Source organism: Hippichthys cyanospilos, chromosome 15 (genome assembly GCF_059441005.1).
Source record: "Hippichthys cyanospilos isolate Australia breed blue-spotted pipefish chromosome 15, RoL_Hcya_1.0, whole genome shotgun sequence".
NCBI classification, from domain to species: domain Eukaryota; kingdom Metazoa; phylum Chordata; class Actinopteri; order Syngnathiformes; family Syngnathidae; genus Hippichthys; species Hippichthys cyanospilos.
The window spans coordinates 19,249,035-19,262,260 of record NC_142383.1 but is presented as its reverse complement, the minus strand read 5'-3'; the positions used below and the strand labels follow the sequence as shown (position 1 = coordinate 19,262,260).

The 13,226-nt window shown below is 60.5% G+C and overlaps 2 protein-coding genes and 1 pseudogene across 2 annotated transcripts; 1 reads left to right on the top strand and 2 right to left on the bottom strand.

The window, feature by feature from the left end:
* Window positions 1–15: 15 nt before the first annotated feature.
* LOC148412249 (radial spoke head protein 3 homolog B pseudogene) lies at window positions 16–1,831 on the top strand (annotated as a pseudogene).
* Window positions 1,832–2,298: 467 nt separating this feature from the next.
* Window positions 2,299–7,440, bottom strand: LOC148412248 (uncharacterized). Its single transcript, XM_088435502.1, has 3 exons — window positions 7,025–7,440; window positions 5,818–6,821; window positions 2,299–4,094 (listed from the first exon to the last, which is right to left on the bottom strand). The coding sequence occupies exons 1-3, from the start codon at window positions 7,089–7,091 to the stop codon at window positions 2,913–2,915; spliced, it is 2,253 nt and encodes a 750-aa protein (XP_088291628.1). The 5' UTR covers window positions 7,092–7,440; the 3' UTR covers window positions 2,299–2,912.
* Window positions 7,441–7,579: 139 nt separating this feature from the next.
* LOC148412247 (arrestin domain-containing protein 3-like) lies at window positions 7,580–11,891 on the bottom strand. Its single transcript, XM_088434668.1, has 8 exons — window positions 11,590–11,891; window positions 10,146–10,227; window positions 9,328–9,475; window positions 9,154–9,256; window positions 8,837–9,093; window positions 8,567–8,696; window positions 8,339–8,490; window positions 7,580–8,262 (listed from the first exon to the last, which is right to left on the bottom strand). The coding sequence occupies exons 1-8, from the start codon at window positions 11,867–11,869 to the stop codon at window positions 8,179–8,181; spliced, it is 1,236 nt and encodes a 411-aa protein (XP_088290794.1). The 5' UTR covers window positions 11,870–11,891; the 3' UTR covers window positions 7,580–8,178.
* Window positions 11,892–13,226: the final 1,335 nt, after the last annotated feature.

Sequence of the window (13,226 nt, the reverse complement as noted above, 5' to 3'; positions counted from 1 at the left end):
GGGAAAAAAACCCCAATGCGCCCTATCATCCGGTATGCCTTGTGCAGCACGTAGAGCTTTGCGCTCATGCAAATTCTTCAATTCTGACCTCTGCATTTCAGATCATATTTTTTTGAACGCCCCGTCTGAAATTTTCATACGCAATGTACTGCGCTCCAATTTGGAAGCAATTTTAAGGTGCGAAAAGCACACGTTTTGGGGGAAAAAAGCCCTTTTAAATCAAAATGTAAGCGCATTTTTGCCCCCCCCCTTCACGCGGTCCAAATCGTCATTTTCAGAAATTGTCAATTGACGGTCTACGAATCAAGTTTGAATGACTCGTCTGTTTTGTCTCGACGGCCTTTAGCGCAGCTCCCTCCAGCGGCCGCGTAAGGCAAGCCCAGCCACCGCCGTAGCTTCTATTCCGCGCGCCCTATATTCCGGTGCAGAGCACAGATTGCGAATTTTCAGTTTGGGGGGGGGAGAACTTCATGGCGGCTTTTGCTATTTGATTCCAAAATTGACGGAAAGCACAGGCGTCAAGGCATCGCGGAGGACTCCAAAATCTCACCGGTCAGTACTTTCAAAAGGTTTGACCAAAGGGCGCTCCCACGAGGCGCGGGGACGACAGGGCCTTCAAGCGATGTCACAAGGCTTTGAGGCGACACGGGGCGCGGCGGGGCCCAGCGGTCGCCGGCCTCCGCCCGGGCAGACTCGGGAGCCCGAGCCGAGACGCGGCCACGGACGAGAGCGGGACCTACGTGTTCTCCAGCCGGCCCCGGCCGGTGGAGGGCCGCCCCGGGCCGGCCTCGGAAAAGGCCCCCTACGGCAACATCGCGTACGACCGGCGGGTGATCCGGGGGGGCGGGCGGCAGGCGGCGCTGGCCGCCACCATGGCGCACGCCGCCGACATCCAGCAGCAGCAGGGCTACCGGCGCAGGTCGGTGGACTTCATCCGCTCCCGGGACCGGCTGCGCTTCCGGGGCCGCGAGGGGCCGCCCGGCCGCAAGCACGCGGACGTGCAGACCGAGTCCTACCTGGAGGAGCTGAGCCTGATCCTGGTGACCGGGGACGCCCAGTCGCAGACCGACCCCTTCCTGGACCGGCCGGCCACGCCCCTCTTCGTGCCGGCCAAGTCGGGCGAGGACGCGGCCACGCAGATCGAGGAGGGCGAGCTCTTCGACTTCGACCGGGAGGTGCAGCCGGTGCTGGAGGTCCTGGTGGGCAAGACGGTGGAGCAGTCGCTGCTGGAGGTGATGGAGGAGGAGGAGCTGGCCCGCCTGCGGGCCCAGCAGCGGGCCTTCGAGCAGCTGCGCAACGCCGAGCTGGCCGAGGTCCAGCGGCTGCAGGAGCAGGAGCGCCGGCGCACCGAGGAGAAGGAGTGCCGCGTGGCCCAGCAGCGGCGGGCCGTCCTCAAGGAGAAGGAGACGGCCGAGATGATCGCCGCCCAGGCCTGCGCCCAGCAGTTCCTGGCCAAGCTCTTCCCGGCCGTCTTCGCCTCGCTGCGCCGCCACGGCTACTTCTACGACCCGGTGGAGCGCGACATCGAGGTCAACTTCTTCCAGTGGCTGGTGGCCGAGGTCAACAACACGCTGGAGAAGAGGAACGCCGCCAGGCTGCTGCTGGACGCCATCATCCACGACATCGCCCTGCGGAGGCGCCGCTTCTACGGGGGCTCGCGCCTGCTCGGGCCCGACGCCTAGCCCCCCCCCCCCCCCCCGCTTCCGAAGAGAGCCCGGCGTTTTCGTAAACGTTCAAGACGACTCGCAAGTGAAAGTCCAATCGGCATCGGAAACGATGACGCCCCGATCCCATTTTCCCGCTCTTCATCTTCCAATAAAGTTACTTTTCAAAAACGCCTCCTGTCCAGACACGGCTCTTCCAAAAGTCTTACCTTTTGCTCCTTTGTCGAGGAGAGGCGAGGCCAGGCCGGGCCGTTGAAAAACGCCGAAGGGAAAGGCGGAAAAAGCCGAAGGGAAAGGCGAGGGCCTTCGACCCCGCGCTCAAAAACGGCGGAAGCAACCGCGCGACCACTTCCGCGTTCCCTCTCAAGTCGTCCCCTCGGCCCCCGAAGACGAAACGTGCTTTGGCGGGCTCATCGTTTTTGCTTGTGCGATTGTGAGGCTTCCGTGAGTCGTTCGCCGCCCCCTGGCGGCCAAAGCCTAGATTGCCACTTCAACTCCGCCTCTTGTTCGCGCGCGGTATGAATGGAAATCAAAAGGTCGGCGAGGTCTTGCGGCGCTCCCCGCTGTCGTGTCTTCGTTTACGCTTCTTTCTCCTCGAGCTAGTGAACAAATGGCGCTGTGACCTTGACAGTGGTGTGTTTGCGAACGAGTTTTATTCCAAAATAAGAAGAAGCTTCCCGCATTGGCTTTGCCTTCGCCAAATAGGGATCGCCCTTTATTTTCTCTTTACGAATGGAACGAAATAACGCGTAACCAATTTGCTGGGTTTGGTTCGTGTAGGGGTCAAAGCAAAATAAGAGTCAGACGTCATAACTCCAAAATATGATTTGTTTCATCCGACATCCAGAACAGATGTACATGCTGCAAGATGTTACTACTCGACTCCACGAATTAAAGGCCAAAGACTAGCAGTTGGTGTCAATATTTGCGAGGAGTTTCCTTGTCTGTCCTTTAGATGGCGCTTGTTGGGACGAGCAAGGCCCATCAAAGACCACCATAGCGTGAGAAGGTCCTCCCGTTTGAGGACAACGAGTCCCTCCCTGTCATCATTTCTGATTTATCCGAGGGTAGGGAGAAGGTCCCGGACCGACCGGTCGTCCCTTCGCCGTCCCGACCCGGCGCGGGCGGTCCGGCCGGGCCTCCGAAACGTTGTCCGCCGTGCGCGGTTCTTCCTTTCCAAAGCAGCTTTGCCCGCGCTCCGAGCAGGCAAAGGGTCTCTCCCCGATAGGCGAGCGGGCAAAACGCCGTCTAGTGCGCGTGCGTTCTCGAGTGGCTTGCCAAATGGTCCCTTCGAGTGAAGGTTTGGTCGCAATCCGAGCAGGCAAAGGGTCTCTCCCCGGCGTGTATCCTGGTGTGCGTGGTCAAATGCCCCTTATTGAGGAAACGGTTGCCGCACACCGCGCAGGCGTAAGGTTTCTCACCGGTGTGGGCCCTGGCGTGCTGTTGCAGATCTTCCTTTTGAAAGAAGCTTTGCCCGCACTCCGAGCAGGCAAAGGGTCTCTCTCGAGCGTGCATCCTGGCGTGCGTGGTCAAATTGCCCTTATTGAAGAAGCCTTTGCCGCAAACCGCGCAGGCGTAAGGTTTCTCGCCGGTGTGCGTCGTCGAGTGTTCTCTCAAATATTTGTTTGCCGTGAAACTCTTCCCGCAAACGGTGCACAAATAAGGTTTCCAATTGGCGTGCGTCCTCGTGTGGAGCTTCAAGTCTTCTTTGCTGGAGAATCTTTGAGCGCAAACCAAGCAGACGAGGGACGCGGCGCCGGCGTGGGTTCTGGCGTGTAGTTTTAAGCTCCCTTTCTCGGAAAACCTTTTGGCGCAAACCGAGCAGGCGAAAGGTTTCTCCCCGGTGTGCGTCCGGGTGTGTATGGTTAAGCTTCCCTTCTGAGAGAAACTTTTGCCGCAAAGGGAGCACGCAAAAGGTTTCTCTCCGGTGTGCATTCTGGCGTGCTGCTTCAAGCTGCTCTTGGAGGCGTACAGCTTGCCGCACTCGGAGCATTTCCAGCGTCCGCCGCCCGCCCCGGCCGCCGCGCCACCTTCGGACGCCCGGCCGTCGTCGTCGTCGTCGTCCTCGCGGGGGCGAGGAGGGCGCGGCGTTGCCCGGCCGCGATCGGACAGCGGCGCCGAGACTTCACCCGCCGCCCCGTCGTTTTTGTTTGCCGCGCGTCGACTTGGGCCGCCGTTCACAGGCCCCGCCCCCGGACGCGCGTCCTCTTCGCTTTTGAGAGGGACGTCGACGCAAGGCGGCTTGGTGACGTCCTCCTCCTGCTCTTCCTCCTTGACTCCAGGCTCCTCTTCTTCTTTGACAGGAGGGAACGGGTGCTCCTGGGAAAGGGAGGGCGCCCCCCGCCGGCCAGCGCCAGGAGACTTTTCACCAGCATCTAGGAAACGCAGAGACAAAAGGGGTCTCCTTGCGTCTGATGTTTGGAACTGGGCCTAAACGATATTGGACTTTTTTTTTTACTTTTAGGAAAGTACAGGAACAAGAAATCCACGTTATTGGCAAAAAGAGGCCCAGAAAGCGTTCAAATCACCGCACTCCTGAGAACAGGCTTTGCGTTTGCCGAGTGAATTGTAATTACACCTCCACTGCACCAGGTGGTGTAGTGGCATTGTCATTGTCATTGTCATTGTCAAGCTTCGCGCTGCCTTTTTCAAGCGCTGTCAACACGTCCTTTCAGAGACGGTAACCGGAAGAAAGTTGTTGCCAACAATGCTCACTGTATGACTACGATTTAGAAAGAAATCAGCGCAACGTCGGGCGCCTTGGTCTTTGAATTCAAATGCTTGTTTTCGGCATCAAACGATTCAGTCGCTCACCGTTGAGTATGACGTGGAGTGAAATACGACAAAATACGATAAATGCGTGTAATATCGTAGGAAGGCGTGAGCTGCATACCCGCGACGCGCGGCGGCTTCTCGTCGTCGTCATTCGCCTCGTAGTCCGGGTTCCTTTTTGCGAACATTTCCGCACAAACGTGTCTCTTTGTTAGCCGCGAGCTAGCTTACCGAGCTAAAGCGAGCCTAACGAAGCTAAACAGGGGAGCACTTGAATTCATTCTCCTTTTTCTTCTCCTTCTACTTTTCGAAGCGGCGCCGGCCAGGCGTCCAGCGGTCGGGCTACGCCGGCTTTACCGAACTTGAAGGTTCGGTCGCGAAAAGAGCAAACAAACGCGGGGCGAGAAAGGCGTGCTGCGTACGGCAAGCCGGCCCGGACAATTTTGGTTTGGTGGTCAACAACTAGGGTGGCCCAACAAGGCCAAAACACAACTATCTAACGGTTCTAACCGGTCTGTTTACGTGTGTAGTGCGGTTGTATAAGCAGTTACGGACGGTGGCCTTAATTTCCAACGTGCTTTTAGTTGGAAACGCCTCGTAATTGAGACCAGTACCAAATGTGACCACAGGGGGCGCCGTGCGCCATTCTAAAGTCGACAAGAGGCCCGTCGTTAGGCCGAAATCACTTCCGGTCCTGGCCTAAGCCTGCAGTAGGCGATTCCGGCGCCCCTCTGCATGTTTTTCTCCTCTTTCTCTTACTTCTAATGGCTAGTCCACCAGCAACCGTCTGTTTTCTAGAGGGCGGACATGGAAAAGGTGCGTTTTGCCACCCCGAAGGGCTCCGGTTCCGGGGGCCGAGGAGAGACACGCTCTCCTAGCGCAAAGGTCTTCATACGCCTCGCGGGACTCGTGGTTGACCAAAGGTCAAGATCCAAGAAGGAAGCGTTGCGGGAAAGCTTGCGTTTCGCCGCGGGGTAGCCTTTTATTTCACGCCGCGTACAACGTAGGATCGAGTTGGCCGGAAAGTAAAACCATCTTACGAGCCTTTCAAAGTCGGCCCGTAAAGCGGCCGGCCGGGCTTGTGAAAAATCCCCAGACACCCAAAAAGCCACTCGTACATACGAACAACGTTATAGCCCCTCCCCTTGGAAAGAGCAAAGCAAAAACAAAGGAAAGGAATATAGAACTGGACTTTCAACAACTGTTCTGTTCTGGGTTTTTTTTTTTTTTTGCATTTAAAGAGGTAACTTTGACCCGCGAGGGGGTGTAACCTGGCCCGCCAGATCATTCGGTAACGTCAAATATAAAAGCGAGCTGAATTTCGGGCTTGGCCCCCCCGCACCGAACGCTCGCTCTTCCGGTCAACGCGGGGCCATCAGGCCAAAGGCCTCTCCCCGGCGTGTATCCTGGTGTGCGTGGTCAAATGGCCCTTGATCAGGAAACGGTCGCCGCACACCGCGCAGGCGTAAGGTTTCTCACGGGAGTGCGTCCTGGCGTGCTGTTGCAAATCCTCCCCGTGAAAGAAGCTTTGCCCGCACTCCGAGCAGGCAAAGGGTCTCTCTCGAGCGTGCATCCTGCCGTGGGTGATCAAATTGCCCTTATTGAAGAAGCCTTTGCCGCAAACGGCGCAGGCGTAAGGTTTCTCGCCGGTGTGGGTCGTCAAGTGCTCCCTCAAATATTTGTTGGCGGCGAAACTTTCCCCGCAAATGATGCACAAGTAAGGTTTCCAATCGGTGTGCGTCCTCGCGTGCAGCTTCAAGTCTTCCTTGCTGGAGAATCGTTGCGTGCAAACCAAGCAGCCGACCGACGCGGCGCCGGCGTGGGTTTTCATGTGTCTTTTTAAGCTCCCTTTCTCGGAAAAGCTTTTGGCGCAAACCGAGCAGGAGAAAGGTTTCTCCCCGGTGTGCGTTCGGGTGTGTACGGATAAGCTCCCCTTCTGAGAGAAACTTTTGCCGCAAAGGGAGCACGCAAAAGGTTTCTCTCCGGTGTGCATTCTGGCGTGCTGCTTCAAAACGCTCTTGGAGGCGTACAGCTTGCCGCACGCGGAGCATTTCCAGCGTTTGCGACCTCCGGACGCTTCGTCGTCGTCGTCGCCCTCGCGAGGAGAGCGCGACGGCGACGAGTCGCCGTCGGATAGCGGCGCCAGGAGGCGGCCCGACGCCGGCTCGTCGTCTCCGGTTGTCGCGCGTCGACTCGAGCCGCCGCTCGCGGGCTCCGCCCCCGGGCCTTCGTCTTCGCTTTTGAGAGGGGCGCCGGTCGGCGGTGACTTGGTGACGTCCTCCTCCTGCTCTTCCTCCTTGATGCGGGGCTCCTCCTCCTCTTCTTTGACGCAAAGGGACCGGTGTGCCCCCCACCGGCCGCCGCCGGGAGACCCTTGGCCAGCATCTGCGGGAAGCGCAAAGACAAAAGGGGTCTCGTTGAGTCGGATGTTTGGAACTGGGAACGCACCATATTGATTATTTATTGCCGGGCGCCCGACCCCCAGGGAAACGGCTTTGCTTTTGCCAGTGAAGTGTAACTGCGCCTTCACAGCACTAGGTGGCGCGGGGGGGGGGGCAAGAGTAGAACAATAAGAAAAGCGAGCAAACCTGCGACGCGCGGCGGCTTCTCGTCGTCGTCGTCCGCCTCGCGCTTCGGGCTCTTTTTTGCGAACATTTTCGCTCGACGGTCACAGCAATCGGATCGGTACCGGCCGGGCTACTGCAAACGCGGCTGGCTCCTTGTTAGCCTCGAGCTAGCTTACCGAGCTGCGGCGGGCGGGCTAAACGAAGAGAAGCCAAAGGGATCGGCTCCGACACGCCTTGGATTCCACAAACGGGCTCTTTTTTTCGTTTTTCGGTACTCCGGGGGCTCCGGCGTTCGCGAGCTTCACAAAACTCCAAGGCCGGCCCGCAAAACGGGGAAAAAGTGGTGCTACGTACGGCAAGCCCGCCCGGACAAACCTGTTTTACGTCTTCGGTATTCGAATTGCGGCCTTACGCTTACCAAATACCAAATGCGTCCGCGGGGAGGAGCCGCGCGCCGCTCGAAGGTCTGCAAGCGGCCGCTCGTCTCGCTCGGCCCAAATCGCTTCGCGCCAAAAAAGAATCCAGTTGAAAAGTTTGCGTAAGCGCGCGAAAGCAATCGAAAACGTCAGCCGCTACTTTTGGTAGAAAATCCTTTTTATTTATCAAAGGTTGATCATGGCAGCAAGACCATAGTAATAATAAAGACAAACAGAGTATGAAAAAGTTGTGCTCAAAAGGACAAATACAAAAATAGGAAAAATTATTGCACTTTAGTCGTCGCCCCCAACTATGAAGGACGTTTGATGAAATTCTCCTGTAAACTTTTACGTTTTTTACATATTTTCTTTGGACACAGAATGACCTCTTAAAAGTCTTTGCATGATTATGAATAATAACCATCATTAGCTCTGAGCAAAGGTCAAATCAGGCGACTTGGCCGCACGTCGGTACGGCTACGCTTGTGAGGACATGCCTCCACGCCGCGCGTCAGGGAGCCGGCCTTGCGGCGCGGCCCCAGACCGAGACCCTCAAAAGGAAGCGGGGGCCGTACGGCGTACGGGCTCACACGCACGCGTACGTTCTTGTTTTCCCGCCGGTGTTTGCATATCCACCTTTTAAGCGCAAAGGCCACTTTGCGTACGAGCGAGGACGCGCGGCGCAAGAAGAAGAAAAGGCGGCGGCGGCGGCGGCGGCGGGCGGTCTCCCGGCTTCCCGCCCATCGGGCCGTCGAGGGCTCACGCGACGCGGGGCGAGCCGCCTCGGGGCGAAGGGCACGCGGCGAGGCCCCCGGGCTCCGCCGGCTCCGGGTAGGGGTCCACCTGACGGGGGCGGGGCACTTGGTCAAGCGGCGGGAAGGCGAGGCGCGCGCCGCGCCAGGGGGCGGCTTCCGCTCACCTCGGCGTAGAGCGGAGGCGGCAGGTATCGGAACTCCGTCACGTAGGCGAGCGGCGGCGCGCCGGCGCGTCGCCGCTCGTGCCGGTCCACGCCGTGCAGGAAGCGGCGGCGGCGGGACTCCGGGACGGCCAGTTCGCCGTAGCTGGGCGGGGCTGCAAGGTTCCATCCCAGATAGCCGTCGGACGCCGGGGGCCGATCGGCGCGCCGCGAGAGCCGGGCCGCCCTTACCCTCGGGGCGCTCGGCCGCGCCCGGCCGGCCGCCGGACGTGCGGGAGGCGGCGTCCTCGAGGGGGATGGTCCCGATCACCAGCGGCAAGGATAGCGACAAATCGAGAGCGCCCGGAATGTCCACGTACACCTGAAAGTCCAAAAAGGAAGCAACCCGTGCATGTTTGCGCTTGCGGGGCGTTTCAATTTCCACGCTCCTTTTCCTTCCGGGCGTTTCGCGGATTGGCTCGAAAGCGGCGGAAGACGCGGGCCGACGGGCGGGGCGCTCACCACGAGGGCGTACTCCACGCGTATGATGGGACAGTCGAGGATGGAGGGCGAGACGGGCGGGATCTTCAGCACGCGGCCCTCCCAGCTCTGACTCTTGCCCTGCGCCAAGGGCTCCCCTCGCAGGTCGGACACCAGCTGCCGGATCTCCTTGCCCTTGCCCTTGGCGAAGAAGGTCTGCGTCTGGTACAGCGCCGCCTTGGGCACCACCACGCGGGCGGAGCAGTTCTCCACCTCGGCGAAGATCTGGATGGAGTCGCCTGGGGGAGGGGCCCGAGGCGTCAGCGCCGCCGGCGGGGGGCCCGGGAAGGGGGGGGTACCTGGCGTGTAGCCTTTGCGGGCCACCTTGACGCTGAGCGAGACGGGGCCCGACGCGCAGAACCAGCAGCACAGCGTCTTCTCCTTGCTGCCCGCCTGAGGAGCCTGGAAGCGCCACGGCGGAAACGCCGCCTCAAAAGCCGGCTTCCGAGGCCGCCGGAGGGGGCGGGGCCTACCAGCAGCAGGGGCGCGTTGATGTCGATGTGCTCGAAGACCACAAAGTCCTTCTTGGCCTTGACGGGAAGCATCCAGGGTCGCTGAAGCTCCGCCTTCACCCAGTACCTCACGCTGCCGTGCTTGCCCTCGAAGGACGTCGCCAGCGCCCTGCGCAGAAGCGCCGTCAACGTTTCGTTTTCGGGCGGAACCGACATCGGCGCGCGCGTCGGCGACGCTTCCGAGACCGGACCTCCGAGACATCAAAAGCGTTTTCCCAAAGAAAGCCGCAGCCGCAGCCGCGTGGCGGCGCTCGCGGCGGCGACGGAGAGTCGAGACCAAAGACGAGACCGGCGCCCGGAGGCGGAGAGACCCCGAACCCAGACGCCAAGGACGTTTTTACTGACTTTTTGGGGGTCGGGACTTTGGAAACGGAGACCAAGGCCGGGAGTTTCGGAGGCGGGATCCGAGACGAGACCGAGCTTCTTGGAAGTCGCCGTCGGGGCGGACCCAGACGAGACCGTAATATGTGGACCGCGCGGAGACTGAGAAAAGGCCCCGGGCTTTTGGAGGTTGACAGACTGGAGAAAGACCAAGGCTTCTGGAGGCCGAGGCCGTGACAAGCGCACAACTTTCGGGGCGGATCCCGAGACGGGGGCAAACCGAGAGACCGAAGACCGAGGGCAAACTTCCGGAGGGCAAGATATTTGGACCGGAGAGCCCGGAGAGCCCGGAGAGCCCGGAGACCGTCGCGGGCCCGAGGCTTCCGGAGGGGGAGGCGACGGGGACGTCCGCCGTAAAAAGGCCGCGCGACCGGCGTGACAAAACATGGCCGACTCACATCTGCGGCAAGTGGAAGCTGAAGGCGAACTCGTGCAAGCCGCCGTGAAGCACCGTGACGCCTCCGTCCGCCGCGTCCTCATCTGCGGACGAAAGAAACAAAAGGACGGATTTTGACCATCTCCCGGCGGACGGCGGGCAGCGAGCGGCCCCGGTGCCGTACGTTGGACGCCCCCGCACCGGCTTCCAATCCCAATTTGAAAAGGTTGGGGTTCTCAATAACTATACAGACGTGCAATTGCTGACGTCAAGACGAGAACGCGGCCCCGTGTCCTTCCGCTTGACCCAAAACGTTCCGGCACTCCCGCTTTCAAACCTTCGCCAGTCGCTTCCAAGCGTGACCCGACCCCACGCAGGGACCTCCCGTTTGGAACCCGAACCGTTTGAAGGCCTTACGCGAAAGCAAAATGGCGGCTCGTAAATGTTGAAGGAATTTGGAATCTTTTAAGTCCAGGCTGGTGACACCTGGATCAAAAGCGCCACTTTTTGCCTCAAAGCGGACTTCCGCTTCCAGGGCGATCGCGTGTTTACGTTTGCTTCCCGACGGCGCGCACGCGCCTCAATATGTAACCTGGAGTGTCGCGCGCGCGCGCGTGCACGGACGGGCTCGCGAGAGCGGCCCAGTCTGCAGCAGACCAGTTTGAACCAGCCCGAGCAGCCTCTCGCCGACCGGGGCCGGGTCCGGGGCCGGCGCCGCCCGCCCCCGCCTCCCCATTGGCCCCGGCCCCGGCGGCGCTCGCTCGCGATTGGCTCGGGGCCTCCGGGAGACCGCCTACGGCTCGCGCGGAAGGGGGGGGGGGGGAAGCCTCGCGTGAACTTGTAGAGTGTCACGCAAGGACGTCGCCCGATAACGCCACAGAACAACCCCGGCCGGGGAAAACAAAAACATACAATAAAATGAACATGCTGTCGAGAAGAAATTGAATAAAGTTTTAAAGTTTCCAGGCCGGCCTCCAAAGCCCGGTCGCAAGTCTCGTTTGAGCCAATCCAAGCGGCCGCAGCCTCCGCTTCGTCCGATCGAACGACTCGAGACAGCTCGCCGAGAAAGATTGCAACTTTCTGCTTTTTTTCCGTGGGGGGCGCCTGCCTGCCTTTGTTTTCCTCAGCCGATCCCGGGAGAACGTCGCCCAATCGTTGCACTCAAAAAGCATCACGAGTGAATGCGCGCGCGCGGATGCTGATGCGAGAAACAAGACGAGCAAGTTGCCGGAGTTGTCAACTCGGCGCAAATCCTATTTGCTATCCGATGCGAGAAACGAGACGGGCAAGTTGCCGGGCTAGTTGCTCTCAGCGCGAGCGATTGTTTTGGGCGGGGGCGACGAGAAGTTGCGACCCCCGGTCGCCCCGGCGCGAACGGGTTTGAACCGCTCCGAGCCGAGAAAAGCGCCGCTCGCAGGGTGTTCCGTCGGGCGGGGGGGGGGGGAGGGGGGGGGGGGGGGGCTCACCTGGCTCCCCGCCGATGAGGGTGTCCCGGTGGCTCAGGTACTCCACCTCCTCGGTGTAGTTCTGCGCGTAGGCCGTGTTGGCCCCGGCGTTGCGGGACTCGGTCCAGCGGACCTTGGCGACCCCGCGCGCGCTCAGCTCCAGGCCGCGGACGCGCACGTCCCCGGACACGTCCACCAGCACGCGTCCGGACACGGCCTCCCCGCCCGAGAACACCGGCGCGTCGCCCCGGTTCGGCGCGTCGAAGCACACGGCCAGCGCCCGAACCTTGCCCGGAAGCATAGCGGCGAGCGCCCCCCCCCCCCCCCCCCCCCCCCACTCGCCTCCTAGCTCCCGCCGGTGGCCCGCGCGGAGCCCGCCCGTCGGCGTCGGTTCTGGCTCATCTTCCAGGCGCCGAGTGCGAATCGTCCGTCGATCGGAGCGTGTGCGCGCACCGCCGCGGCCGCGAGTCTCCTACGCTCGCCCGAGCGCGCCGTCGTCAGAGAGCGGCTCCACTGTGACGTCGGCGCGCGAAGACGCCCACTTCGTCACATTGGGCAAACGCCTGCGCCAAAAGCTCCCGCGGCCCCGACCCACGCCAACGATTAAGTGAGCGAACGAAAACAAAAAAACTCATTGCAAACAAAACCAAACGAAAACACCGAGAGCGCAGACGAAAAAGGAAGCAAACAAAAAACAGACAAGAAGGCGCAAACGAGAAAAAGGACGCAAACAAGGAAAAGATGCAAACGAGAAAACGACGCAAACGAGAAAAAGATGCAAAAGAAGAAAAAGGACGCATGCAAGAAAAAAGACGATCAATATCTTGGTATTTGCATGCATCCTTTTTCTCGCTTGCATTTTTTTCTCCTGCGCGCGTGTGTGTCCTTTTTCCTGTTGCTGCTTTTATTCTCGCTTGCATCCTTTTACCTTTTTTTTTCTACTTTTTACTTTACGGACTTTGCTTATCGGGCTCGCCCGCCGTCCCCGCCGGCTAGCGCCTCGACAAAACGTCTGCGAGTCGTCGGCGGCACGGGTCCCGGGGCTAGGCTTGTGCGCTAATGTTAAGGCGCTAACGTTAGCCTCTTAAACACGGCGGATGGCTTTGCTGCGCGCGCTTGACTTTGTATTCTTGGTCAAATGGGCAATTTCCATAAGCCGAGCGGACTCCTTTCATCTGGAGCGCGTGCGCCACGCCGCCGACACGGTGAGACCGCGCGCGCCAAACATCGCCTTTAATCCGTCGTCTCGTAAGCGGGGTTACGTCTACGTCCGACATTCCGCCGCGAGACTTCCTCTCGTCTCCGAGCGTACGTAAAAGAACAAAGACCCCGCTTAAACAACAGGCCGCCGGTCTCTTTTGGACTCAACTCGTTGGGTCAAAGGAGTACGCCAATCCCCGCGACTTTAGGCGAGCGCGCTCACACCCACGGCGGCGCGGGCGGCCCACCGCGGTCACAGGGACACGACGCGCGGCACGACGTCCAAATGGGCTGACGCGGCCAGCCGTCCTCTGTCTCCCCCCAGCGGACGGAGGCCACGTCGGAGAGGGACGAGGAGGACAAGGAGGTGAGGGCCCGCCGCGCGCTCGGTCCCGCTCGCCCGCGCCGCACGCGTGACCCGCGTGGGGCGTTCCCGGCAGGAGGCGGGGCCCCGCGGC

Bases quoted from the DNA above. Each gene is read 5' to 3' on its own strand.
- LOC148412247 (XM_088434668.1), bottom strand. From the start codon at position 11,869: ATGCTTCCGGGCAAGGTTCGGGCGCTGGCCGTGTGCTTCGACGCGCCG. The intron at 10,228-11,589 runs GTGAGCCCCCCC...TTTCGTCCGCAG, and splicing joins CCTCATCGGCGGGGAGCCAG to ATGAGGACGCGGCGGACGGA. The intron at 9,476-10,145 runs GTGAGTCGGCCA...GCTTCTGCGCAG, and splicing joins AGCTTCCACTTGCCGCAGAT to GGCGCTGGCGACGTCCTTCG.
- LOC148412248 (XM_088435502.1), bottom strand. From the start codon at position 7,091: ATGTTCGCAAAAAAGAGCCCGAAGCGCGAGGCGGACGACGACGACGAG. The intron at 6,822-7,024 runs GTTTGCTCGCTT...CGCTTCCCGCAG, and splicing joins GAAGCCGCCGCGCGTCGCAG to ATGCTGGCCAAGGGTCTCCC. The intron at 4,095-5,817 runs GCCTGATGGCCC...AATATCGTTTAG, and splicing joins ACGCCGGGGAGAGGCCTTTG to GCCCAGTTCCAAACATCAGA.